This window comes from Pseudomyrmex gracilis, unplaced genomic scaffold, assembly GCF_002006095.1.
Source record: "Pseudomyrmex gracilis isolate BER0280 unplaced genomic scaffold, ASM200609v1 scaffold_274, whole genome shotgun sequence".
Taxonomy (NCBI): domain Eukaryota; kingdom Metazoa; phylum Arthropoda; class Insecta; order Hymenoptera; family Formicidae; genus Pseudomyrmex; species Pseudomyrmex gracilis.
The window spans coordinates 63,823-89,661 of NW_018020858.1; the positions used below are offsets into that span (position 1 = coordinate 63,823).

A 25,839-nucleotide genomic window follows, 5' to 3' on the forward strand; every position below is an offset into this window, starting at 1 on the left:
TGCATCACGTATATATGAAGGACCCCGTATGCAAATCCAGCATCCTATATGGAGGAAAAAAATTATTTCGTTAAATATATGTGTATGCATATATATACATATATTTAAGCACATTCTCTGCACAACATCCTGCAAAACGGCTCAAACAACCCGATTTTAATTCATTCATTAGTTTAAAGACTTCCGAGCTTTCCAAAGAATCTTATTCTTCTTCATTATTAATTTAAAAAACATTTTCGTTGCGTTAAATAAAAACAACACAACAGCAATTGGCGAGCAACTTAATCTATACAATGATTTGCTTTATATTGAGTTTTCACATTTGGCTATCTGGGTATATAATCGATTTTACTCTAATATCATTTGTGAGTTTGATTAAAATTTTATTTTATGTGTATCTATAGGTTGAAGTGGAGGATTCGGGCGTACCGCGAATGAAGAGCGAACACACCGTCACCGTGACCGTTACCGATCAGAACGACAGCCCGTCCTCACCGAGATCGGTGCACGTGATCGTGCACTCGTTCAACAGCAAGACGCCCATCGGAAAGATCGCCGACGTGCATCCAAACGATCCTGACGTTACCGGGCATTACTCTTGCAAGATTCTTCAGGGCTCGAGTTCGCGCGTGCTCAGCATCCCCACCGCGTGTAACTTGCACACTAACAAAATCACTTCAGGCAAGAGCATTTGTGTGTTACAAGTATATTTAGTATTTTTATCTCTAGACATACCCTAATAGGCACATTTGTGAAAATATTGCACAAAAATGGCATCACGAATGGCGACGATTTTGCAACGTTTGCGCTAAGATGATTCGCCATAACGCAACAGTTTTGTCGAAATAAAATTTTGTCAATAATATTTGTCAAAAATTGCGAAAAAGTCGTTATGCATTTCCACAATATATACCTTCAATAGGCGAATTGTGAAAATATTGCACAAATATGACATCATGAGTGACGACGATTTCTCGCATTTCTTCATACGCAATCATATTTCTACATATTTTAAACATCACATAGCTGAGAATTTCTTTTCTCAATTACTGGACAATTTCTTTGTGAAATTAATTTTGCAAATATACCGCCAAGATGATTCGCCATATTGTTATTCTTTTGCCGAAATAGTATTTTGGAAAGTAATTTTGCAAACAACTACAAATATTTCAGAAAAGATCAATGTTTTTGCATCTATTTCCTAAAATATATCTGTATAATTGCAAATTACAATTTTAGCGCAAGATTTCGTCACATAATTTTGTAAATGGTTTCCTATCAGGGTAATAGATATAATATAATATTTTTTCTAGATATAATATATATTTTTTTTTACTAACGTCTTACGTTTTTTTTTATGTCGGTACAGAAATCGGCTATTCGTTGAGCGTTTCCGGCAACGACGGGCGACATCCCGACGTGATTTCCAAAGTCACCGTTGAATTTTTGATCTTCTCAAATTCTACAATTGAGAACAGCGTAACTCTGCAAATTTCCAAATTAAACGCCTATGATTTTCTCAGCCATTATTATCGAGCTCTTCAGGATCTCTTGCAGGAGAACATCGATGTCGGTGATACGTTCGCTATTTTCAGCATTAGTGAATCGGGATCAAATCTAAACATTCATCTGGCGGTAGAATCTCCGCAAGGTAAGTCAAAAAAAAATTACTCCAATAAATATATTATTCATATAAAATTTAATAGTAATTGTAATCAAAAATGTTTTTTTGACATTCTCTTCAGGATATCGTGCGAAGTACGAAGTGACCGATCTGCTGATGCGCAATCGGGATCAAATTCAGGAGTTATTCGAAAATAAATCTTTTTCCATCGGTTATTCACCGTGCAAGAGCATGCCGTGCGAGAACGGAGGCAGTTGCAGCGATCGATTGGCCATATATGATGATGCCAGAATCACGGATAGCCAGTCGCTGATCCTAACGTCGCCCAAAGTGGTGCACGAGATGATCTGCAAGTGTCGGGACGGTTTTATCGGCGATAAGTGTGAAAAAAGACAGGATCCCTGTTCGCCAAATCCCTGTTTACCGGTGAGCATTTGTCAAAATCTAGCAGAGAACGTTGAACGCTTACCAAATTTATTAAAATATTTAATGAAAGAACATGTTTTTTTTTTTTTTTTTTTTATAGGGAGGACAATGCCGACGTTTGGGTTATGATTTCCAGTGCATTTGTCCAATCGATCGTGACGGTAAACTGTGCGAGCTCGAAAGGGGTGACGTGTGTGCCAGCAATCCGTGTAGGAACGGCGGTTCGTGCAAAAAGAGTCCGGACAGTTTCAGCTTCTTCTGTTTGTGCCGAGCAGGCTACAGAGGAAATCACTGCGAGGCGGTTACCGATTCCTGTCGACCAAATCCTTGCTTGTACGGCGGTTTGTGCGTGGGAGAGAAACCTGGGTTTGTTATTACTTATTGTTCTTTACTTTCCCAGCAAACAATTTGGTTGTCAGATGTCGCGATTTTGTCGCCAACCGCCACACCAAATCCATATCCATCTGTGTCCCCAGTAGGATATGGTTTTTATTGGTGAGTTTTGGTGACCATGTTGCGTTTTTTTGTGTCTGTGTGTCAACAGCTTTGGCAGCACACAAAGCATGTTTCCGTATTGTAGCGTTTCCGCACACAGTTTCTGTTGCCAAAGTCTGCGCAGTCAGAAATTGTTTGCTGGGTTATAATATACTCCCAGCAAACACAAAGTAACAGTTACGTAACATCAATGTTATACTTTCCCACTCAATGATGTAACTGCTACGTACAAGGCATGTTACATTGCAGTTACATCATTGACCCGGTAAAAAATTTTTCATATATACTTATACACAAATTAAAATAATTATATCTAATTATGCAAATTTATATGTGGCCGAATATGTCCATACAATTTTACACACGGAGAATTTCTTTTTTTAAGAGAATGGCTTCAGAGATATTTCATATCAAATTACAAAATAACTCTATTAGTGTCATGTTAGATACAAAAAAATTATCTAAAACTAATTTTTACTATATTTTTAAACAATTTTTGATATATAATTATATATACTTTTACACAAATTAGAATAATTATATCTAATTATGAAAATTTATATACCAAATATGAACCGGCCCAGTGGTCTCGCGGCCTGAGTGCGAGGGCTGCGAGTGGGAGGTCCCGAGTTCGAATCCACACCATCGGATTTTTCCGGGTCGGTCTCTTTCAAGTCGAGTTTATCGACTGAAAAGCGAACTGAATCGGGCCTCCGAATAGATCGTGGATACAAATGGATCGTGGATATAGAAGTGGAGTGTTGAAAAATATTGTAACCCTGAGGGGAATCAATTAAACTTCCTTTATCCTTTATATACCAAATATGTCCATACAATTTTATACATGAAACATTTTTTACCGGGGAGTGGGAAATTATAACATTAATGTTACGTTACTGTTACTTTGTGTTTGCTGGGCTCTTTTTCTCTCTCTCTTTCTCTCAATACTACTATAGCATTTTTAAAAATAAAATAAAAAATTGTCAATGTTATTGCTCAACCAGATATCGATGCAGCTGTCCCGAAGGTCGTTATGGTCGGCACTGCGAGCGTTCGACTTTCGGCTTCGACGAGCTGTCTTACATGACGTTCCCGACACTGGACTCCAACACGAATGACATCACTATTGTGTTTGCGACCACTAAACCGGACGCGTTGTTGCTATACAACTACGCGCCGCAGACTGGCGGTCGTTCGGACTTCGTTGTGTTGGAGCTGATAAACGGCCGAGTTGTCTTCTCGTACGGCGGTGCCAGAAGCGCGATTACCACCGTTACCATCAAAACGGAGAAACCGATATCGGACGGCGATTGGCACAAGGTAACTGCAACTAGAAACGGCAGAGTTGTTTCGCTCAGCGTGTCCGCCTGCAGAGAACACGGCGACGTCTGTGACGATTGCAAACCTGGCAATGGTACTTGTTACGCCAACGATGTGGGTCCCACAGGGTTAGTATTCTAGTGATTTTTTGACCAATCCTAATTTGAGTTGTTTTCAATTTTGAAAATTAAAAAAATTGCAACGTTTGACACACATCCACAGAACTTTGAACTTCAACAATAATCCTCTGATATTGGGTGGTCTGGAGAACGCCGATCCCGTACTAGAACGTCCTGGCCAAGTGCATTCCGACGACTTTGTGGGTTGCATTAATTCAGTATCGATAAACGGAAGAGTTCTAAATCTATCGAATCCGCTGATATCGCGCGGCGTCAAGTCAACGTGCGTCAGATCGCATCGTAGTCCTTGCACGAGAGACGAGAAAGACAATGTTTCTCTTTGCAATAAGAACGTTAACTGTTACGACAAGTGGCACCAGGTGATGTGTCAATGCGGATCCTTGATCGCGCCCAACTGTCACGGCGCCTTGGAAGCCATTACGTTAAGCAATGGAGGATTTATCGAGTTCAAGGTAAAATTTAAACAAATGAGTTTATATAATTCTGTGTGTTTTATGAGCTATTTTATATAATACCCAGCAAACATTTTGGTTACAAAACCATATCCATCTGTGTCCTCAGTAGGATATGGTTTGTTAATCACGTCTGTCAACATGTGAAATGTCAAAATGCGGCCAAAATGATGACAGAGTCTGCCACAAGCAAAGCGAGGCCAAATTATCGCCAACGTGAAGCCAAAATCCGGAACAGGTTTGGTCATTGTCTGTTGGCGCCAAATTGCAAACAGTCCGCACGTATACAGACCTGCTTGGCGTTTGGTGGCAATCTGTCGTCAATGCGTTTAACACAGATCGACCCGACTTTTGTCGTAAACAGATTTCTGATACAATTTTGCGGACTGTTTGGTCACAGTATTGCCAAAAGCAGATCTGCTTGCAATCGACCATCTATTTGTTGTTAATTTCACTGACATATATGGAATCGTTTTGGCTGCAATACTCTCATGTATTTGTCAACAGAGTTGTTGCGTTTTTTCTTTCTGTGTGCTAACAATTTTGGCAGTGTTTCCGTATTGTAGTATTTCTGCAAACAGTTTCCGTTACCAAGGTCTGCGCCGAAATTGTCAAAAACAGAAATTGTTTGCTGGGTATATATATATATAAAACTTTCCTCTCCTCTCTTCCACACACACATTTTTTATTTTTTATATAATCACAAAATTACTATCTCGAAAATGTTGAATTGATAATTGTTTTTTCAAATAGATTTCGGAGAAACACAAACGAATGCAACTTCTGGAATACTTTTACGGCGGTTCCACAATATGGCGCGAAAACCGTAGTAAACGCGATCTCGTCGAGGATACGAGCTTCATTGCAAACTCTTCACCGTTGAAGACAATTAGTCTGATGTTCAGAACCGTAAAACTAGATGGCGTTCTGATATATGCCGCAACCAATAAGCATTTTACATTCATAGAGGTGAGATACATCTTCAATAAAAATTAAATAAATAATAATTTTGATGTAGGTTAACGCTTCAACAATTAAAAAAATATACTTAACTTAACAATGGCTCTTAGAAGCAGACACAGATGTAGAGATGCAAAAATTTTGACTTTGTTTATTATATAAAAGTAAAAGTCGAACGTTTTCGACCTGTGATTTAGATCATTTTCAATACAATAAAGAGTGTTGGTTAAGTAACGCCGGTGTCGACAGACTATAAATGTTCTAGTGAGGCCGCAACGTCATAGTTGCAAACTCGAGCCGGCTAGCACCGAGAGCACCGAGGTGTTGGGAGCCACTGGGAACACGCACACAAGCGAGAAGTCAGCTTCAGTGTGTGTTCCACGCACACGGACGGCGGTTCTCGCTTGTGTGCGTGTTCCCAGTGGCTCCCAACACCTCGGTGCTCTCGGTGCTAGCCGGCTCGAGTTTGCAACTATGCGCAACGTACAGACGGCGTCATTAATTCGAAGAATGGGCGCGGGGATCGGAGGGCAAGCGGGGCGGTTGCTCGTAGCGCCAACGGGCGCCGTACTAACTAACTAGTAGCAATCGGGTGTCCACACCCGTTAGTTAGTACGGCGCCCGTTGGCGCTACGAGCAACTGCCCCGCTTGCCCTCCGATCCTCGCGCCTATTCTTCGAATTAATGACGCCGTCTGTACAAGTAAGAACTGACAAACTGGCGGCTGCACTGTGCGTTATAATAAACAAAGTCTTATAATAAACAAAGTCAAAATTTGCACCTCTACATCCGTGTCTGCTTCTAAGAGCCATTGTTCAGTTAAATATCTTCAAATAAAATTCTTACACAAATGAAACAACATTCTTTACAAACATCCAAGATGTTCATTAGATGTTCGTTATGTCTGGACCTTTAATTCTATTATAAATGTTAAAATTACTTTTTCAATAAATTAAAAATAACTAAAAATAAATTAAATGAAACTCTTAATGTAAGTTTTGTTGTTGTTCATTTCAGCTTCGCAATGGTCAGTTAATTTATGCGTCCCTGTTCGAGTCGCCAGTAAATATGTCGAGCAACATCGAAGGCGGCCTGGCCGATGGACATTGGCACAACCTGACTCTCTACGCTTACTCCCGAGGTCTTAGACTACTGGTCGATAACGTCGTAACAGGCGACGAATTAGATCTGGCCGGTGTTCACGATTTTCTTGACCCGTATTTGTCCGTGTTATCGATCGGTGGAGTTAGCCAGAATTATTATTACGCTCACAGTATCGGTACTAGCTTCGAAGGTTGTCTGGCTAATTTCACGGTCAATAACGAGGTGCAACCGTTCAATGGCTCCGGCTCGATTTTCAAGGATGTGCTCTATCATGGCAAAGTGAGCACCGGTTGTAGAGGACTGGTTGGTATCAGCACGGCGACCGCCGCGGATCCTCTCAGCGTCGGCATCACTTTGGTCATTGTCTTTTTCGTTATCTTGTTAATCATATTCCTCGTGAGCTTTATAGTATTTCGCATTCTGCGCCGACAAAATAAAGAATCAGCTGCGTCGGTCGTCAATAAAAATACCAACGCTATTCTGACTGGCAATCCGCTGGTCAGTGCCGGAAACGATAATCTCATGTCCCGTCACGAGAACACTTACATCTCCGATACGTCGGATCTGCGTGGCGTGGGCCACATGGGTCCCGAACTTATCTCGAAGAAGTACAAAGAACGCGAGATCAATTCCACTACCGAGCATCGGCCGCAACGACCGGATATAATCGAGCGAGAAGTCACCAAGTCGCCACCGATTCGCGACGAGCATCCACCGTTGCCGCCATCCGCTCAAACTTCTCTTCATTCTCACGAACACAATCCGGAACCCGACATTCCCGAACACTACGATTTGGAGAACGCCAGTTCGATCGCGCCCAGCGATATTGACATCGTGTACCATTACAAAGGCTACCGCGATGGAATGAGAAAATATAAAGCTACACCACCTCCCATAGGTGAGAGAAAAAAAGAATATTTTTTATTCGTAGTTTATCTTTAGTTTAAAAGTTGAGAATTATTATGTAATAAAAAATTAAGTAAACAAAAATTTGTACGTAAAATCCCAGATAGCACACTGATGTTTTAAAAACATATTAAAAACATAGGTATTGGACGTTTTGTACATATTTAAAATGTTCAGATTAGGTCCTTAAACATTTTTAGGATATTCTAAAGACGTTCAGTGTGTTACCTTCCTAAATGTTTTAAAATTGTCTATTTTAAGTACATAACGGACCACAAATGAACCTATTTTAAACCTATTTTAAACGTTTATTTCATTGAAAAATATAGGGATTTATATTTTAAAAATAACAAAAGACAAAACTATTTCTTTCTTAATATAATTTTTAATATATTTAGGAATCTCTATTTTAAAAATAACAAATCAATCTTATTAATAAAATAAATATATTAATTAATTATGATATTTTATTTAATGATAAAACTCTTATCAATATGAGCGGTCGTGCTTCTGAATGCACCCAGATTTCAATTTTAATTACTTTGGTGAAGCGGTAGAGCATGATAATCTTGCAACGCGGGTTCGAGTCCCGTTGTGATTTCTGTTATTTTTTATTTTTTATTTTTTTTTATTTCAATTTGCTAATATTTTACATTAATTTTTTATTTTTATATAATTTTTTATTTACAATAAAACAATGTAAAAAAATTAGTAATTATGTCGCTTTTATTTAACTTTTATTATAATTGTAATAACTTTAAAATATAAACAACTTAAAAATTATTGTAAAATAATAATAAAATTTAAAAAAAGAAAAAATAAGAGTCACGAGGACTCGAAGAATCGGTAAAATCATTGCCTGTATGCTCAACCACTGCGCCATCTCAAAGTAATTGAGATTTAGTTTTACAAAACTAAAGAATATTGCGTTGCATGTCAAAATAAAACAGCTATAATATGGACATTTTTAAAACATCTAAATGTAAATATACTTAGTACGTCCAATAATGTACATTTTTAAAACATACAGACGGCGTCATTAATTCGAAGAATAGGCGCGGGGATCACATAAAAAGTCCAGGTGATCCAAATATCCATTAGTCCCAAAATCGGGTGTCCACAACTGGACACCCGATTTTGGACACCCAATTGCTACTAGTTAGTTAGTACGGCGCCCGTTGGCGCTACGAACAACCGCCCCGCTTGCCCTCCGATCCCCGCGCCTATTCTTCGAATTAATGACGCCGTCTGTACATATAATGTTCATGGACGTTTGGACTAAATAAGACCCAAATTTGGACGTCCAATGGATGTTGTGTGCTGTCTATGTCTGGATAGTTAAAAAAAAAAAGCAATTGTTCGCACAGGTAATTACGGTAATCATCACAAACACACGGGTCAACAACATCGACATACCGGACCGTTTCCACCGCGTACGATGCCGCCACCCAACGTGAATCAACCACCTGGACCAACGCCCAAATTGCTCCAGAGCACTCCGTTAGCGAGATTGTCGCCTAGTAGCGAGCTATCCGCGCAACAACCGCGGATTCTCACGCTTCACGACATCAGTGGAAAACCGTTACAGAGCGCACTGCTTGCCACTACATCCTCGTCCGGCGGTGTCGGCAAGGACGCGTTAAATTCCAACAGCGAGAGGAGTTTGAACTCACCCATCATGAGTCAGCTGTCGGGTTCTACCGCAAGCAGAAAGGCTCCGCAATCCAACAACGAGAACTCGGTGAACAATGTTTCGTCGGGTCCGATGGGTCTAACAGCGGAGGAGATAGAACGGCTGAATTCGCGCCCGAGAACATCTAGTTTGGTCTCCACTCTCGACGCCGTAAGTTCCTCAAGTGAAGCGAGAGGCCCGCCAGCTCATGGACCTCTTCATCATCATCGACGTCACACGCCACCGGTAGAGAGGTTAGAGCGACGCAACTCGTCCACCACCGACGAGAGCGGTAACGACAGCTTCACGTGCTCGGAGATCGAATACGACAACAGTTCTCTCGTAGGCGATAAGCGGTCTGACAATTTGTTCGCTAAGCAGGATGATGAGGACAACGGTCCTCAGAGTAGAAATAATGTAGAATCGTCACAGTCGACGAAACCGCCGTTGCCACCGAATGTTGGCAATTACGATGGCTTCGACAGCTCGTTTCGAGGTTCCCTCAGCACCCTCGTTGCCTCAGACGACGATCTGTCGACCCACATGGGCGGTCTGCTTTACGGCAGTCACGCCAATAACGGCTCGCCCACCACAACCACCACAACCGCCGCCGAAGACGCTCTTGGCTGGGACTATTTGCTCAACTGGGGACCCAATTTCGAAAGTCTCGTTGGAGTCTTCATCGACATCGCCGAGTTACCGGATAGCACCAGTAGAGTGCCCAGATTGCCAGCGAACATTGCCAAACCATCCGAAGAATATGTTTAAGAAATTGAATCTCGTTCGTAGAAAAGAAAACTGAACTTCAGTGAGAATTGCATTTGAAAATTGTGCGCAGGGATTTATTATCGAAAAAAAAGTGTCGAATTGTTGCTTAGTTAACTAGTGATTTTTCATGGTCATTTTGTATAAATGGATATAATATTAGTTTTAACGACGATTACCAATGCGTTTTCAGCTTGGATAATAATCGTCGTGATTTTAAGTCATTTTATATGTCTTGAAAAAAAGATGCCAACAAAAAGTAGATTTTAAGTATTTGTGAAAAAAAAAAAAAAAAAGTCGTTGCAATATTTCGAAGTTGCCGCTAAGTGCAATTCACGACTGCAATTGGATGTCGCGTCGAACGCGCGTGATCATCTTGCCATAAAGTGTGTGAACTATTCTTCCTTGAAGGAAGTCTCGTTGTTTTTGTATATCGTGCCCTTTTTTTATTTTGCAAATTTTGTAAATATATGAAAATGATACGTGTGTTTAAATCGAAACAAAAATTCTTTCACGGACCGTGTAATTCTCAATCACATATGATCGTTCGAAACCACGAAAGAGATTATTTCTCATATAATTGATATTAATTAATTAATATTCAATCGAAATTTATACACAGAAAGATTAAAATTAATATTGTTGTGTATACATATATATTAAACGTAAATTAATATTTTCAATAATTAACAATAATATTAATTTTAATTGAATAGTTTTTTACAATTCTTGTTTTAAATATACACATTTTTTACTTTAAACGGACAAATATACATTTTTCACGCATTTCGATTGATCGTGCGCGATTTTAATAAATATGAAATACGATGACGCGCAAAATTACGTTGAAATACGATGTGCGACTTGGTTTTCGAGGCAGTTTAATTGACTGTTAATGTATATATATATATCTCAAAATAGTCGTGCCAGGTATGCTACTCGATACCGTCGCACACGTCATAATTATCGATCGAATGGCTAAATGACGTTTATATCACAATTTCGAGTAATTGTAACAGAGATCACAAAACTATATATATATATAGTTTATTTTATATATATAAAATAATATTGTGTACTACTTACCCAGATAGCCAACTGAGTGCAAGTTGTTGGCAACTTGCCACAAATGTTGCTCATATGTTTTCAGCAATGGAACAAAAGGGTGTATCCTCTTTTCGGTATGTTCTTGCCAGCAACAGTTTTCAAAAATATAACAACAGCAAGTTCCCAACAACTCATCGGCAATAAACTTCTATTATTTTTCTCAACTTGTGAATAAAAATTATTGCTCATATATTGCTCACATATTGCTGACTCACATGTCATAAACATTGGCACAACAATTGATTGATAATAAAACTCAGCATATTGATACTGAATTGACAAAAACATTTTCGTTGCGTTAAATAAAAACAATACAACAGCAATTGGCGAGCAACTTAATCTATACAATGATTTGTTTTATATTGAGTTTTCACATTTGGCTATCTGGGTTATATATATAGCTGCTTTCCGATGTTTTCTAGTATTGGAAATTTAAAGCGTCATGTGACGAGAGAAAAAAATAAAGATTTTTATCACTGACAGAATATCGGAACGCAATCCTATATATGTACGTTTACTGTGAAATTGCAACGCGGAGAAATTTCATGTGCCATTCGATTGAAATAGTGTATATCGATGAAAACAAAAACAATGTTTATAAGGTCAAGAGTTTCCTTTGTATTTCCTTTGTATTGCTAATATTTGGAGATGTATAGAAACGTCGTTGGGATTATCGGGCAATCGTAAAACGTCAAACACACGACGATAACACAATTCGCAGGGATGTCAATTCGTGCTCAATCCGCATTAATAAAAAAAAAAAAAAAAAACAAAAACGAGGAGGCGCCGTCGTAGCGTTCCTGAAAGTAGCTGCTGCTGCCGCCTTTGTGTAGCACGCTACCAGACTGATATTATTCTTCTTCCACTATATTTACACGATAAAAAGAAGCAATTTATCTGACGATTGTTTTATATATGTTTACGTTTATGTAAATTATGAAATTAGTTCTCAACTTGTAAATAAATGCGTGTTTAAGACGTTGTACAAAATGTGCGAGTGCGTGTGCGAATGCGAATGTTACTCCATTATCATTGAGCGTAACTTGTAATAAACGACAGATTTGTAAAAAAAAACTTGCTGTGTATTACTATTTATCTTTGTCCTTTCTTTTCCAATTTGATATAGTTACGTAAATCAAATATAATGTATGTTCACCCCGATAGGAAACCATTTACAAAATTATGTGACGAAATCTTGCGCTAAAATTGTAATTTGCAATTATACAGACATATTTTAGGAAATAGATGCAACAACATTGATCTTTTCTGAAATATTTGTAGTTGTTTGCAAAATTACTTTCCAAAATACTATTTCGGCAAAAGAATAACGATATGGCGAATCATCTTGGCGGTATATTTGCAAAATTAATTTCACAAAGAAATTGTCCGATAATTGAGAAAAAAAATTCTCAGCTATGTGATGTTTAAAATATGTAGAAATATGATTGCGTATGAAGAAATGCGAGAAATCGTCGTCGCTCATGATGTCATATTTGTGCAATATTTTCACAACTCGCCTATCGGAGGTATATACTGTGAAAATGCATAACGACTTTTTCGCAATTGTTGACAAATATTATTGACAAAATTTTATTTCGACAAAACTGTTGCGTTATGGCGAATCATCTTAGTGCAATCCTTGCAAAATCGTCGCCATTCATGATGCCATTTTTGTGCAATATTTTCACAAATGTGTCTATTGGGGTAATAATATATAGTTTTATATTCTAGCGATACATTTTGTACCATTGTTATATACATATATTCACATATATATACAAGGTGTCCCAGAATTGGTGTGACATCTCTCGTAGACAGGTAGAAGGAGTAAAACTGAGTCGAAAAGTCCTGAATCATTTTTTTCTATTATTTATAACAAAGAAGTAATTTTATTGAGTAAATCAGACCAATCACCGCCGACCTTTGGCCAGGCACACGTCAGTGAGCCACGCGCCTGGTGTGTGAGCGCTCCACGCGGCGCTGATTGGTCTGATTTACTCAACAATTACTCTTTTTATTATAAATAATTAAAAAAAATGATTCAGGACTTTTCGACTCAGTTTTATTCCTTTTACCCTGCCTAAGAGAGATGTCACACCAATTCTGGAACACCCTGTATATGTATACATATGTGTCGAGAAATCGAAAAAACGAGTCTTCGATCTTCATCTCTTGAGATACTTCGAGATATTTTTGTCAAAACGCATTGCGAACACGAGCAGTAATACGAGAGAAAAAACGCGAAAGAGTTTATCTCGAGTTTCTTTTTAGTATTTGTCGGGCTAACGGAATCCGATTAATTGATTATAATGAATAGATAATGATATCTCAACTTCCGTCATACGACGACGAGCTTCTGAATAGCGCCTATGCAAACATCAGTTTGATCGCCGACGAGGCTTGGGCTTTTGACCCTGAAGATTCTTTCCGAAAGTTAAATCATTCGCTTTGGATTCAAGTGAGAAACGCAACACAAATATTTTTCATTGTTGCAACAAACAGTCAAAATGTTAGGTTTTTTATTCATCGCGCGCGCGTATTCATTTTATTCTTAACTCTAAATATACTTTATTTATCGATGTTTAAAAATTCTTCGTTTTTCTTAAAAAAAAAAAAAAAGAAAAGAAAACAAATCGTCAGTTTTTAAACTTAGTGGAAATAAAAATTTATCTAAGAATTTATAATTGCTTAAAGTAAAAAATCTCGAATTTGCTGTAATTTAAAAATTTATCTAGCTTATTTTCACATAAATGACCCAGATAGCCAAATGTGAAAACTCAATATAAAGCAAATCATTGTATAGATTAAGTTGCTCGCCAATTGCTGTTGTGTTGTTTTTATTTAACGCAACGAAAATGTTTTTGTCAATTCGGTATCAATATGCTGAATTTTATTATCAATCAATTGTTGTAGCGCCAATGTTTATGACATGTGAGTCAGCAATATGTGAGCAATATGTGAGCAATAATTGTTAGTCATAAGTTGAGAAAAATAATATAAGTTTATTGCCGATGAGTTGTCGGGAACTTGCTGTTATTATATCTTGTAAACTGTTGCTGGCAAGAACATACCGAAAAGAGGATACACCCTTTTGTTACATTGCTGAAAACATATGAGCAATATTTGTGGCAAGTTGCCAACAACTTGCACTCAGTTGGCTATCTGGGGATAACCCTATTCTTAATGATTTTGTTTGTTTGTTTGTTTGTTTTTTTTTTAATTTAAACTTATTCTTACTATCAGAGTTGCGAAGTAATTGCAAAGTACAAGGAAAATAGTGATTATAGTCCAAAACTGGTCCGAGACGTCATTTCCGAATCGCGTTTAGCAAAGTACGGTAATTATGAGTACAACGAGCAACACGAAAATATGTACAAACCGGACGACGATAAATTGTCCGGTAGCAGGCTCTGCCACTTCCATTCGGGCGCAGAAGCTACGGAACCCTGGATGCTGTCTGAAGTTCAAAAACACTTCGCCCGGTTAATCTCACCAAGCTGCACGCGATTGTATCGGGAACCGTTAGTTTCACTTCGCCACGCATTTTATTACACTTATTTCTGTTTTCCGTAATTTTCTTCAAAAAAAAAAAAAAAAAAAACGCAGCAGATACTCCACACACTGTGCAGTATAAATTGCCATTTCTTTACGTCACAGAAATTTAAAACAAGTGAATAATATTGTGATAATATATTGCGTATACTATTGTGATTGTGATTGTGATTTTAAAATATCGCGTTAAATGACGTGCAATTTGCAAAGCTCAGCAATATCAATACTGAAGTGTAACAGCTTGAAGAAGGAAAGCGAGAGCGCGAACGTTTGTACGAACTTTCAATCGGATTTGAACGAGAGCGGGAAAAAACAGAATGAAAACTTCAACCCGAAAGAGAACCGCAAATTCGAACTACACAGCAAATCGGTCTCGACTCATAGTTCACACGAAGATGGTAAGCAGTACTGTTACCGTCTAAATTCATAGCGACGATAAATAATAAGAAAATATGAACAAGGTCATAAGAGCCGTTTTTGCAGGATGTGTGCTGAAATATATATATATATATATATATATATACATATACAGGGTGTCCCAGAATTGCCGTACAATCTCTCGTAGGCAGGTAGAAGAAACAAAACTGAGTCGAAAAGTCCTGAATCATTTTTTTCTATTGTTTATAATAAAGGAGTAATTATTGAGTAAATCAGGCCAATCAGCGCCGACTTTTAACCAGGCGCACGTCAGTGACCTGCGCGGAGTGCTCACACACACACACACCAGGCGCGTGGCTCCGCGCTGATTGGCCTGATTTACTCAATAATTACTCTTTTATTATAAATAATAGAAAAAAATGGTTCAGGACTTTTCGACTCAGTTTTGTTCCTTCTATCTGCCTACGAGAGATTGTACGGCAATTCTGAGACACCCTGTATATGTGTGTGTGTGTTCACATGTAAATTTTTACACGTGCGTTTTTGAAATGAAATTTCAATTCTTCAAGGACGTTCTCCGAATTATTGATTTTCCTAGGATTTTCTTTAAATTTGCGATATACATAGTTTATGATCTTATTTATACGTAGCCTTTTTGGATAATAGGGGTAGCAATGTTAAATTCCAAAATATGGAAGATTTAAGTTTCAATTTTTAACATGGATTTCCTATGCTGAGCCTTTCGTGAAGTGGGGTTTTTTCAAGTTACTGACGACAATTTTTGTAGGATTTTTTTAAAAAACAAGTATGTGGCAGCGGAGAGTGTCCTAATTAAAATACGATTTTGAATAATATGGCAAGCAACCCTTCTTTTCAAACTGTAGCTTTTTTTTGGTTTTTTTTTTTTGGTTTTGCTGGATTTACGTGCGCTGTGTACTGCAGCTATTTTTGAACTTCTGCGCAGAGTAAGCTGGTCTTAGCAGTGTTGAATAGCTCAACTTAACTTTGTTACAGCAGTACAAACTTACTCACGAGAAGAGATATTTTAGGTTGCTAATCACTGTAGTCGGAGAACGTCCTCAAAACCATACAGAAATAAAAGTATATTTCAGCATAACATCCTGCAAAAACGGGTCTCTTATGACCTTATTCATATTTTCTTAGTTAAGACTTCAGAGCCTTAAAGTTTCTTTAATTAATAAATAATAAGTATTGTTATTTGAAAAAATTTTATAATTATTATAAATTATTTTCTCTTCGCAACAAACATTTCCTTTAATATTAATGTTTAATTTAAAAATATTAATATATTAAAAATAATATATTAAAATATATATTAAATATATATTAAATAATATATTAAAAAAGAAATTCAATTCAATTTATATAAATTTTTACATAAAACTTAAAACATTACATTTTTTATTCTTTTTTTCTTCATATTTTAATGTTATCAGGACCGCGCGAGAAATCAGGAAAATCAGTCGCCTATCATCGTCGATACGTCGTCGAGACTATCGCGGAGATCAAGCTGCAATCTCGCATCGAGAGCGTGCGTGACATATGGAATCCCGAGAAGTTCCATCAACAACGCCAGAACCAGCAGTCGCGTGTCAATCGGACGCAGACGTGGCCTCACGCCGCTCATCAGAATCAGCAACTCTACTGCACGTTGCAGTATCAGCCTTTGATTCTGAGATCGGAGTATCAGAGTAAATCGTTGCAGTCGCCGCAGCCAACGACGCCCGTTTTGAGCGCCGAAGTGCCGGAATTCTTTCCCAAGTCAAACCCGCCGCCGATAGTTTACGGATTGAACGGCGAAAAAGAGCGCAGGGCTTGCCAAATACGTTACTTCCCATTGCTAAATGACAGAAATTACCAGAACGAGTTGTTCCCTTACAGCAGACTGCAGCACGAGACCGCCACAACGACCGTTTTTCCGGTCGGACCTTCTGTATTTGAACTTCTTTCAACAAACAAATTTTTTTCTTCAGCGATTGTCAATTATTTGTTCCGTTCCGTGATTCTTGTGTCTACAGAATGCCAGAATGTCCATCTTACCAGCGGCAAACGTGTTCCGTTCGTCGCAGGAATGGATTCACAGAGTCACGTCATCGCCGATGCAGTTGCAGTTGGCGGCCACCTCCTCGCCAACCTTGCAGATCTGCACGTCGCTACAGCCGGTTCACGACGCCGCGGCGGTCCCGGCTTATCGTCCTCTGCAGATATACGAGAAATGTTTATCCTACACTCAACCGAATCCGATGACGCCCATACCCGTGTATCAGCGACCGATGGAACTGTATCAGGAACCGGTGCCGAAGCGAAAGAGTCACGGAGTTGACTTCAACAATCTCATATTACTAACGAAGAACAAGACACGACGTAATGTTCATTCGAAGAGCATCAACGTTCAACAACCCTGTTTACTCAAGTCCAAGCAAAATTTGAGAACTTCTTCCGGTCACAATGTGCAAGTGCGCTTGCTCAACAAGGATCACCGCGCGACAAAAACAAAAGAAATTGTGGCTGTAAACGCGCTGATGTCCGAATTACATAATTTCGAAGAGAAATACGAGCGCGGCAGAGGCGCCAGTTGGAAAACCGTTTCCAATTCGTTTCAAAGTCAGCAGAGGCCGTTGGAAACTTTGAGATCGGAGAAGGACGGAATATTCGGAAGTAAAAGTTCAAGATACAAAATCTTGAACGCCGAGGAAAAAAACAAGAGAACAAGGCGGCCGCTTTACAGAGATGTTGTGGCGAACACCTCAAGTGAAGAAGTAGTTTCGGATAACGTCTTTGAAAAGAGGTATATCAAAAGCTTCGTCGGTTTAGTTGAGAAACTTTTACACAGAGTAATCTTAATAAATCGCAAATGTTTTTTTTTTTAATTGAAAAAACTTAATTGCTTGTTTTTAAATATTTTTCTGATTATCAGATATGACGAGCTCGAGCAGCAAGCGATAGAACAATATAGAAACTCGGAGGAGTCGCTGGCGCTCAAATATCAGGCAACGATCTAAAACTATTGGATATATTGTAAAAATAGATGAAAAAAAAATATTAGATTAACACGTTCACGCCGGGGCGAAAATCTACGTTTTTTTGCGTGAGGAGGGACTGTCTTATCTCCTTACGCTTTGTGGGGCGGGGCACACTGTTCCGTGGGGCGAGTGTGACCCACCGGTGGGTCACGCCGCCCCACGGAATAGTCAAGTGTGACCCACCGGTGGGTCACGCCGCCCCACGGAACAGTCAGGTGTGACCCACCGGTGGGTCACGCCGCCCCACGGAACAGTCAGGTGTGACCCACCGGTGGGTCACGCCGGCGTGAACGTGTTAATAGATTTTTTTTTTTTAAATAATTTTTAAACGAGGATAGACCCCAAGTTCAGCGTAGAAAATCAATTGTAGTGGCAAAGTAGGCGTGACTGAACGGTTTTTTGAAGGATGTTTTGCAGGTAAATATTATTCAAAATGCGATTTTATGTCCCAAACGTTTCGACTATATTTTAAGTCATCCTCCAGTGGGAACTCAGAATAAACAATAATTCACATCATATAATTACAGTCAAATTATATGATGTGAATTAGGAAGGAAGGAAGTTTAATTGATTCCCCTCAGGGTTACGATATTTTTCAACACTCCACTTCTATATCCACGATCCATTTGTATCCACGATCTATTCGGAGGCCCGATTCAGTTCGCTTTTCAATCGATAAACTCGACTTGAAAGAGACCGGCCCGGAAAAATCCGACGGTGTGGATTCGAACTCGGGACCTCCCCACTCGCAGCCCTCGCACTCAGGCCGCGAGACCACTGGGCCGGTCATTATATGATGTGAATTATTGTTTATTCTGAGTTCCCACTGAGGATGACTTAAGGACGTTCTCCGACTACAGTGGTTAGCAACCTAAATACAGTGGTTATCAACCTAAAATATCTCTTCTCATGAGTAAGTTTGTACTGCTGTACCAAAGTTAAGTTGAGCTATTCAGCACTGCTAAGACCCGCTTACTCTGCGCAGAAGTTCAGAAATAGCTGCAGCACACAGCGCACATAAATCCAGCAAAACAAAAAAAAACCAAAAAAAAGCTACAGTTTGAAAACAAGGGTTGCTTGCCATATTATTCAAAAATCGTATTTTAATTAAGACACTCTCCGCTGCCACATACTTGTTTTTTAAAAAAATCCTACAAAAATTGTCGTCAGTAACTTGAAAAAACCCCACTTCACGAAAGGCTCAGCATAGGAAATCCATGTTAAAAATTGAAACTTAAATCTTCCATATTTTGGAATTTAACATTGCTACCCCTATTATCCAAAAAGGCTACGTATAAATAAGATCATAAACTATGTATATCGCAAATTTAAAGAAAATCCTAGGAAAATCAATAATTCGGAGAACGTCCTTAAAATATACTCGAAACGTTTGGGACATAATCGCATTTTGAATATTATTTACCTGCAAAACATCCTGCAAAACCGTTCAGTCACGCCTACTTTACCTCTACAATTGATTTTTTTTTTTTTTAATAAAAAAATTGGCAAACATTTTAAAAAGCATTTAGAATTATAAATTCTTAGTTTATAAAATCCACAGTTCGCTATGATTAAATATTTTTCTTTTATTCTTTCATTTATTCTTCTTTGTATTAGAATATCACAAACTGACATACTGAATCGTAGGAATTGGAACGTCAAGCGATGGAACAATATGGAAATAGCAACACAGCAGATGAGAAGCATTCGACATCTTCAGACGAACAATATTGTTTCGATGGACAACAATGTTCGGGATATGGACAATGTAGTCCGTCGAGAAAACGAACAAAGTGGAAAGGTATATATCGTGTTGTTCACACACTTGAAGTTGCTATAAATTTCTGCACAGTAAATAGAATTAAATACCCTAATAGGCACATTTGTGAAAATATTACACAAAAATGGCATCATGAATGGCGACGATTTTGGCAATGATTGCACTAAGATGATTCGCCATAACGCAACAGTTTTGTCGAAATAAAATTTTGTAAATAATATTTGTCAAAAATTGCGAAAAAGTTGTTATGCATTTTCACAGTATATACCTCCAATAGGCTAATTGTGAAAATATTGCACAAATATGACATCATGAGTGACGACGATTTCTTGCATTTCTTCGTATGCAATCATATTTCTACATATTTGAAACATCACATAGCTAGAATTTCTTTTCTCAATTATTGGACAATTTCTTTGTGAAATCAATTTTGCAAATATACCGCTAAGATAATTCGCCATATCGTTGTTCTTTTGCCGAAATAGTATTTTGGAAAGTAATTTTGCAAACAACTACAAATATTTCAGAAAAGATCAATGTTTTTGCATCTATTTCCTAAAATATGTCTGTATAATTGCAAATTACAATTTTAGCGCAAGATTTCGTCACATAATTTTGTAAATGGTTTCCTATCAGGGTAGTAATCATTTTCCGATTAAAAACTATTTTTTTTTAATAAAGTAAAAATTTGTTGTAATTTTCTATAGGTTCTTGTTTTCCACAAATTGCTCTCTTAAAGCCGAAAGGTAAATCTTTGCCGAATGTATTTCACGGATCATCGTACGACGACAGTAATCAGCATTCAGCCATTGTTTCGAGAAGTTTGTCCGCATTAAATGACAGATCCTTAAAGGAATCGAAAAACATATGTAAGGGTGCATCAGGAGATAAAATCGACACAAGTGGTAAAACTATTATAATATTACGAGAGAATGATAAAAATTAAAAAAAAAAATCATTTTTAACGCTTGGTACATCTTATTCGCAATAAATAACAGAAAGATTTTGAAATCGCGACTTAAATATCATTATTGTTGATTTTTTAAACTTTCAGTTCAAACTTTGTCAAAGCGGCATCTGATACTGATGTCACCCTTTGAGCGCCGATCAGATGCCAGACGAATGATGAAAGCGACAGATCTGCGAGAAATTTGTTCGATCTCTCGAGCGAAAAAAAACGTTTTGGATTATTACCGTGATTCTGAAATTGTTCAAAATGGAAGCGGCGACGAAAATATAACAATCCTACAATCACCCAACACAGAAGGTAGACGTGATATCTTCATCTTTTTCCTATCTTTTCTTCCCTCTCCCTTCATTTCCTAATTCTTTCTTAAATCAATTATGTTTCATAAATTATTTTGTATTGCAAGCAAAAACAAAAACAAATACTATTTTTGTAGTCTGGTTGTCCGGATTTTGGACTACTTGATTGAACGAATTTTCTTGAGAAAAACGAAGTGTTTGAGAATTGGGCTCGACAAAGTTTCAAGATCGAGAAGTAAAATCATGTTTCTCTTGATTCTGCAATACAATAATTGATAATAAAACATATAATTGTTTTTTAACCCTTTGCACTCGAGGCCTTTTTCGCTCGCACGATTTCCAGCAACTCGAGACGATTTCGGCTATATTAGAGAAGCATTTTAACAGGTACTTTAAAATCATTTATACTCAAACAAACGTATACAAATAATAAAATTTCACTAATTTATTTATTTTTATATATTGAATATAACAAAAGTAGACGCCGCTCGAGTAGACGCTTCAAATCCGGGCCGGGCGCCGCTCGAGTGCAAAGGGTTAATATTATAGGAATATTATAGAAATATGTGAAATATACGAAGAGAGGAATGTTATATATAATATACACGTTATGCGTTCACATGAGATACACATAGTTTTTTTTATATACAATCGACACAAAACGTTACACAATCTTTGTATTATAATATAATATATACTGCTTGTATATATAAATAATTGTTGACCAAAATAATTTTACAAAAGAATAATAACGATATTTATTTGTATAAGCAAGCACTATATATGTATATATATGTAATATATGCTGTATTGGATATTAAAAAAACAAATATACGAGATACATCTTAATATACTTTATATAGGTTTACAATATAAAAAAGATATATAGAGCGTTCAAATTTTCGGTCGGTGGTATATTTTGTATTAAAATTTATAAAAAAAAAAAACTTAGTAAAATTTTAATCGTTCAATTTTAATCAGATGTGATCATAAGATATAGGAAATAAAATAAATCTAGTGAGAGAATATTGTTTATATTCGTGAAAGTATTTATTGTTATAACTGTTATATTTACATGTGCAAAAGTTTCCGGCACTTAATATATTTTTGACCTACAGTAGGATTCCAATAGTTTGTTTGCAAATAGTATCCATAGACGTATAATATTATATAAACTGCGCGTTTGGCTGAAAAGATGTCTTTGTCGGTGACAAAGACAACATACTTTGAACAGTAACTCTTATCTCTGTCTATCAATGTCTGTGGTGGGATCAGGGCTTGCTATTTCATATATACCTGCCATCACCTCTTTAATCTCTTTCATTCCTCTTCATCCCCACTATTTTTCCATCCCTACTTTCTCACTACTGTTCTATCAATCAGCGAAAACTTCTTTTTCCCCCACCACTTTGCTAGACAAAGATGAGGCTACGGCTGTCTCTCTCTCAACGTTGAAGACATTTTCTTGGCTGCGTTCCATTTCACGCATATGCGCGCGTTTATCTATAGTACACGTCTAGTATAGTATAGATAAATGCGCGCATACCGACTACAGTGGTTAGCAACCTAAATACAGTGGTTATCAACCTAAAATACCTCTTCTCATGAGTAAGTTTGTACTGCTGTAACAAGTTAAGTTGAGATCTATTCAGCACTGCTAACACCCGTTTACTCTGCGCAGAAGTTCAAAAATAGCTGCAGTACACAGCGCACAAAAAATCCAGCAAAACACAAAAAAAAAAAAAAACAAAGCTACAGTTTGAAAAAAAAAAGGATTGCTTGCCATATTATTCAAAATCGTATTTTAATTAAGACACTCTCCGCTACCACATACTTGTTTTTTAAAAAACTCCTAAGAAAATTGTCGTCAGTAATTTTAAAAAACCCCACTTCGCAAAGGCTCAGTATAGGAAATTCATGTTAAAAATTGAAACATAAATCTTCCATATTTTGGAATTTAACATTGCTACCCCTATTATCCAAAAAGTCTACGTAAAAATAAGATCATAAACTATGTATATCGCAAATTTAAAGAAAATCCTAAGAAAATCAACAATTCGAAGAACGTCCTTAACATGGTAAAGGTAAAGGGAACGCGCAATCTATATATTATACGTATTTGATAGTACCGCGTTCATAACACTTAGTTCGTATACTGAGAAAAAAATACTATTAACTCAACTAAATGCGTTTAGTTGAATTTCAGTTTGTTATCTGAAATACTTGGTTTTTTAATTCAAGCATATGGTAATGAAGATAACAAATTCGTATAAGTTGAATTAACAATAGTGGTAATGAACATATTTAATTCACTAAACCATGAATTGTTTTGTCAAACATAAGTTGTGATAATTTCAAATAAAAGATACTGTTTAAAAAAGATGAAATAGGCAATTCTCATTTACTTTAATTGAATATAATCTGAATTTCTTTGTACTAAGTATTTCATTTAATCAAACTGCTTATTTTTATAAGCAGACAAAATATTGTGTTGTCCTATTGTGTTGTACATTCAAAGTTACCTGTATTTGAGCAAATTAATAATTTTGTCAAAACAACTAAATTGTCTTTCGGTATAATCTAATTATTATATCTATCGAAACATGATATCTTCTTACATTAATCAATATTTTATTGACAGCCCGTGACCGCTGCATATAGTTGAATCGAATACTATTTTGTTACTTCACCAACTTTTTTTTCTCAGTGTAAGAAGTTGTCGAAACATAAACACAGCTCGGCTATAAGTAAATCCAAATTCGTGATAAGAGAGTAATTAAATTTTCAGAAGACAGAAAGTCTTCTCGCGAGATCGCATCACTTCATTATAGATATATAAATCAACTGTAGATGATATTATTGGTAAATATTAATGCTGGATATAGTTTAAAAAATCGCCCCTATAATGGAAAGCTACGAAAAAGAATTATAAAAAATCTTTAAAAGTTTAAAATAAAAAGATCACATCATTAAACGCAAATTACACACACACACACACACACACACAATTGCGAATATCAAGAAATCTGCTGCCGAAATTGCACGCAAGCTAGGGTAAAAGACCCAATTACTGTCACCTGAATAATAAACTCTGACGTTAGTGAATTGTTTTTACTACTTATTTATCAAAAACATAAGTTTTTCTTCTTATCTGGTATTATTCGATGTCTCTAATATAAGAAACAAAATAATACCGCCTCTCAAAATCTCTATTTTTTTATTTATAAATTTAATAATTAAAAAAGAACAATGCGAGAGCTATTACTGTCACCCCCTAAAATGAAAGAAATGAGACAAGAATGTTGAGTGCTGGATTTTTTGTTATATTAATTGCACTTAAAATTCTAGATTGTTAGATTGTTTTCATGCATAACTTTTTAGGATTTATTTAATATTTTAAATAAAATAGCTTAGGGTGACAGTAATTGGGTCTTTTACTCTATAGGATGAAATTGCTAATTGTCAGCCATAGTACTGACACGAAGGCTACACGATGTAGGATTTTTGGCCATTATATAGATATTAAAAAATCATTAGCCAGTAAGAGGAATAAGAAGGTCCGATTACACAATTTGCCAAAGAATAAAAACATTGATGTCCGTCAAAATTGGACATCAAAAATTGGAAAAAATAGCTTTTTCAAATAAATCTAAATTTAATCTCTTTGAAAGCAACAGTGGACATGTACGACGTCCTATTGATATCAGAAATGACGTACCGAATTTTTATTATAAAGTACGCTAAGGAAGGCGTTAGATGGTTTGGTCGGAGTTTTCTCGGAAGTTTTATCTGTATAACGGCCGATTTCTTCATACCTTTCGATAGCTATCCTCTGGATAAATTCCTCTGAGAACCAATAACAGCCAATGTTTTCACTTCTAGATAAGTTTTCGATAACTTTATCTAGAAGATATCTCCCAAAATTGGTTCTCCTTATTGGTTCTCAGAAGAACCTTATTAGTTCTCCTTATCCAGAGGATAGCTATCGAGAGGTATGAAGAAATCGGCCGTAAGGAGAACCAATTTTGGGAGATATCTTCTAGATAAAGTTATCTAGAAAACTTATCTAGAAGTGAAAAAATTGGCTGTAAGAGGTGATCCGCTTGTCAACGAGATCACGAACGCTGCTGTTCACAAGGACAGTATAGAAAAAAATTTGTTAACATATGCTGAAGAAATATCGCAGATGATTAGATATTTCAGCAGGATAATGACATCAAACACACATCAAACTTGTTAAAGATATCCGCTTAGTTATCAATGTTACAAATGTAAGAATTTTAAGCCAATCACCGGATTTGACCCCGATTGAACTCGTAGGAAGATCGTCAAGTTCGAAAGCGTACACATTCAAATAAAACCGCATTATTCAAATCGTTTTTAAAGAAAGAACAAGGGATAAACTTCCACACGCCTCTGCTAATCAATTAATTGAATCGGTGTCACATCGTTATGCCGCTGATCGCTTTTGTATGGCCATAAAAATATTGACATTAAAACATAATGTAAATTAAAAACTTGAAGTGGAAACGGCCAATGTGAGCCTGGGACACAGTTAGTAATGTATTTGTTAGTAATATATTTTTTGGTAAAAAATCTCTTTATTTAACGTTTCGATCCCTGGTTGGGATCCTCTTCAGAAATAACAAAAAAAATAAAAATAAACAAGAAATAGTTGTGTGTCAAGTTGACCTCCAGGTTCAGAAATAAATAAATGGTGTCCAGGAAAGAGGCGTTACTGAACAATATGCTAGATGNTGTGCAGATGTGTTATATTTTGAAATAATTAATACAGACGTTTCGACTATACATTTTTAGTCTTCATCAGTGCTCATTTAATATCATTCC

At 36.9% G+C, this 25,839-nt stretch overlaps 2 protein-coding genes across 7 annotated transcripts in view; both read left to right on the plus strand.

Annotated features, from left to right (window-relative positions):
- Nucleotides 1-10,502, plus strand: part of LOC109859650 (cadherin-related tumor suppressor) — a gene marked incomplete at its 5' end in the record, with an annotated part of 36,906 nt that extends 26,404 nt beyond the window's left edge. The window contains 9 exons of the mRNA XM_020438110.1: nt 405-681; nt 1,370-1,651; nt 1,746-2,050; nt 2,151-2,416; nt 3,550-3,993; nt 4,088-4,457; nt 5,211-5,426; nt 6,435-7,419; nt 8,795-10,502. Coding sequence (XP_020293699.1) covers nt 405-681; nt 1,370-1,651; nt 1,746-2,050; nt 2,151-2,416; nt 3,550-3,993; nt 4,088-4,457; nt 5,211-5,426; nt 6,435-7,419; nt 8,795-9,867 — 4,218 coding nt within the window. The remainder of the gene's footprint in view (nt 1-404; nt 682-1,369; nt 1,652-1,745; nt 2,051-2,150; nt 2,417-3,549; nt 3,994-4,087; nt 4,458-5,210; nt 5,427-6,434; nt 7,420-8,794) is intronic.
- A 2,707-nt stretch (nt 10,503-13,209) lies between these two features.
- On the plus strand, nt 13,210-21,673 carry LOC109859646. 6 transcript variants are annotated; one of them, XR_002250731.1, is made up of 10 exons: nt 13,210-13,429; nt 14,215-14,492; nt 14,734-14,921; nt 16,359-16,855; nt 16,941-17,710; nt 17,840-17,912; nt 19,593-19,746; nt 20,433-20,630; nt 20,780-21,378; nt 21,470-21,673. XR_002250731.1 is itself a non-coding variant. In XM_020438103.1 (10 exons), exons 1-10 carry the CDS (start codon nt 13,292-13,294, stop codon nt 21,155-21,157), a joined length of 2,538 nt encoding a protein of 845 aa, XP_020293692.1. In that variant the 5' UTR covers nt 13,210-13,291; the 3' UTR covers nt 21,158-21,673. The 6 variants fall into 6 exon arrangements, 4 of the variants coding, with proteins under 4 accessions (XP_020293692.1, XP_020293690.1, XP_020293691.1 ...); XR_002250732.1 differs by having other exon boundaries at nt 21,473-21,673; XM_020438103.1 differs by having other exon boundaries at nt 20,780-20,992; nt 21,129-21,673.
- The last annotated feature ends 4,166 nt before the right edge of the window (nt 21,674-25,839 follow it).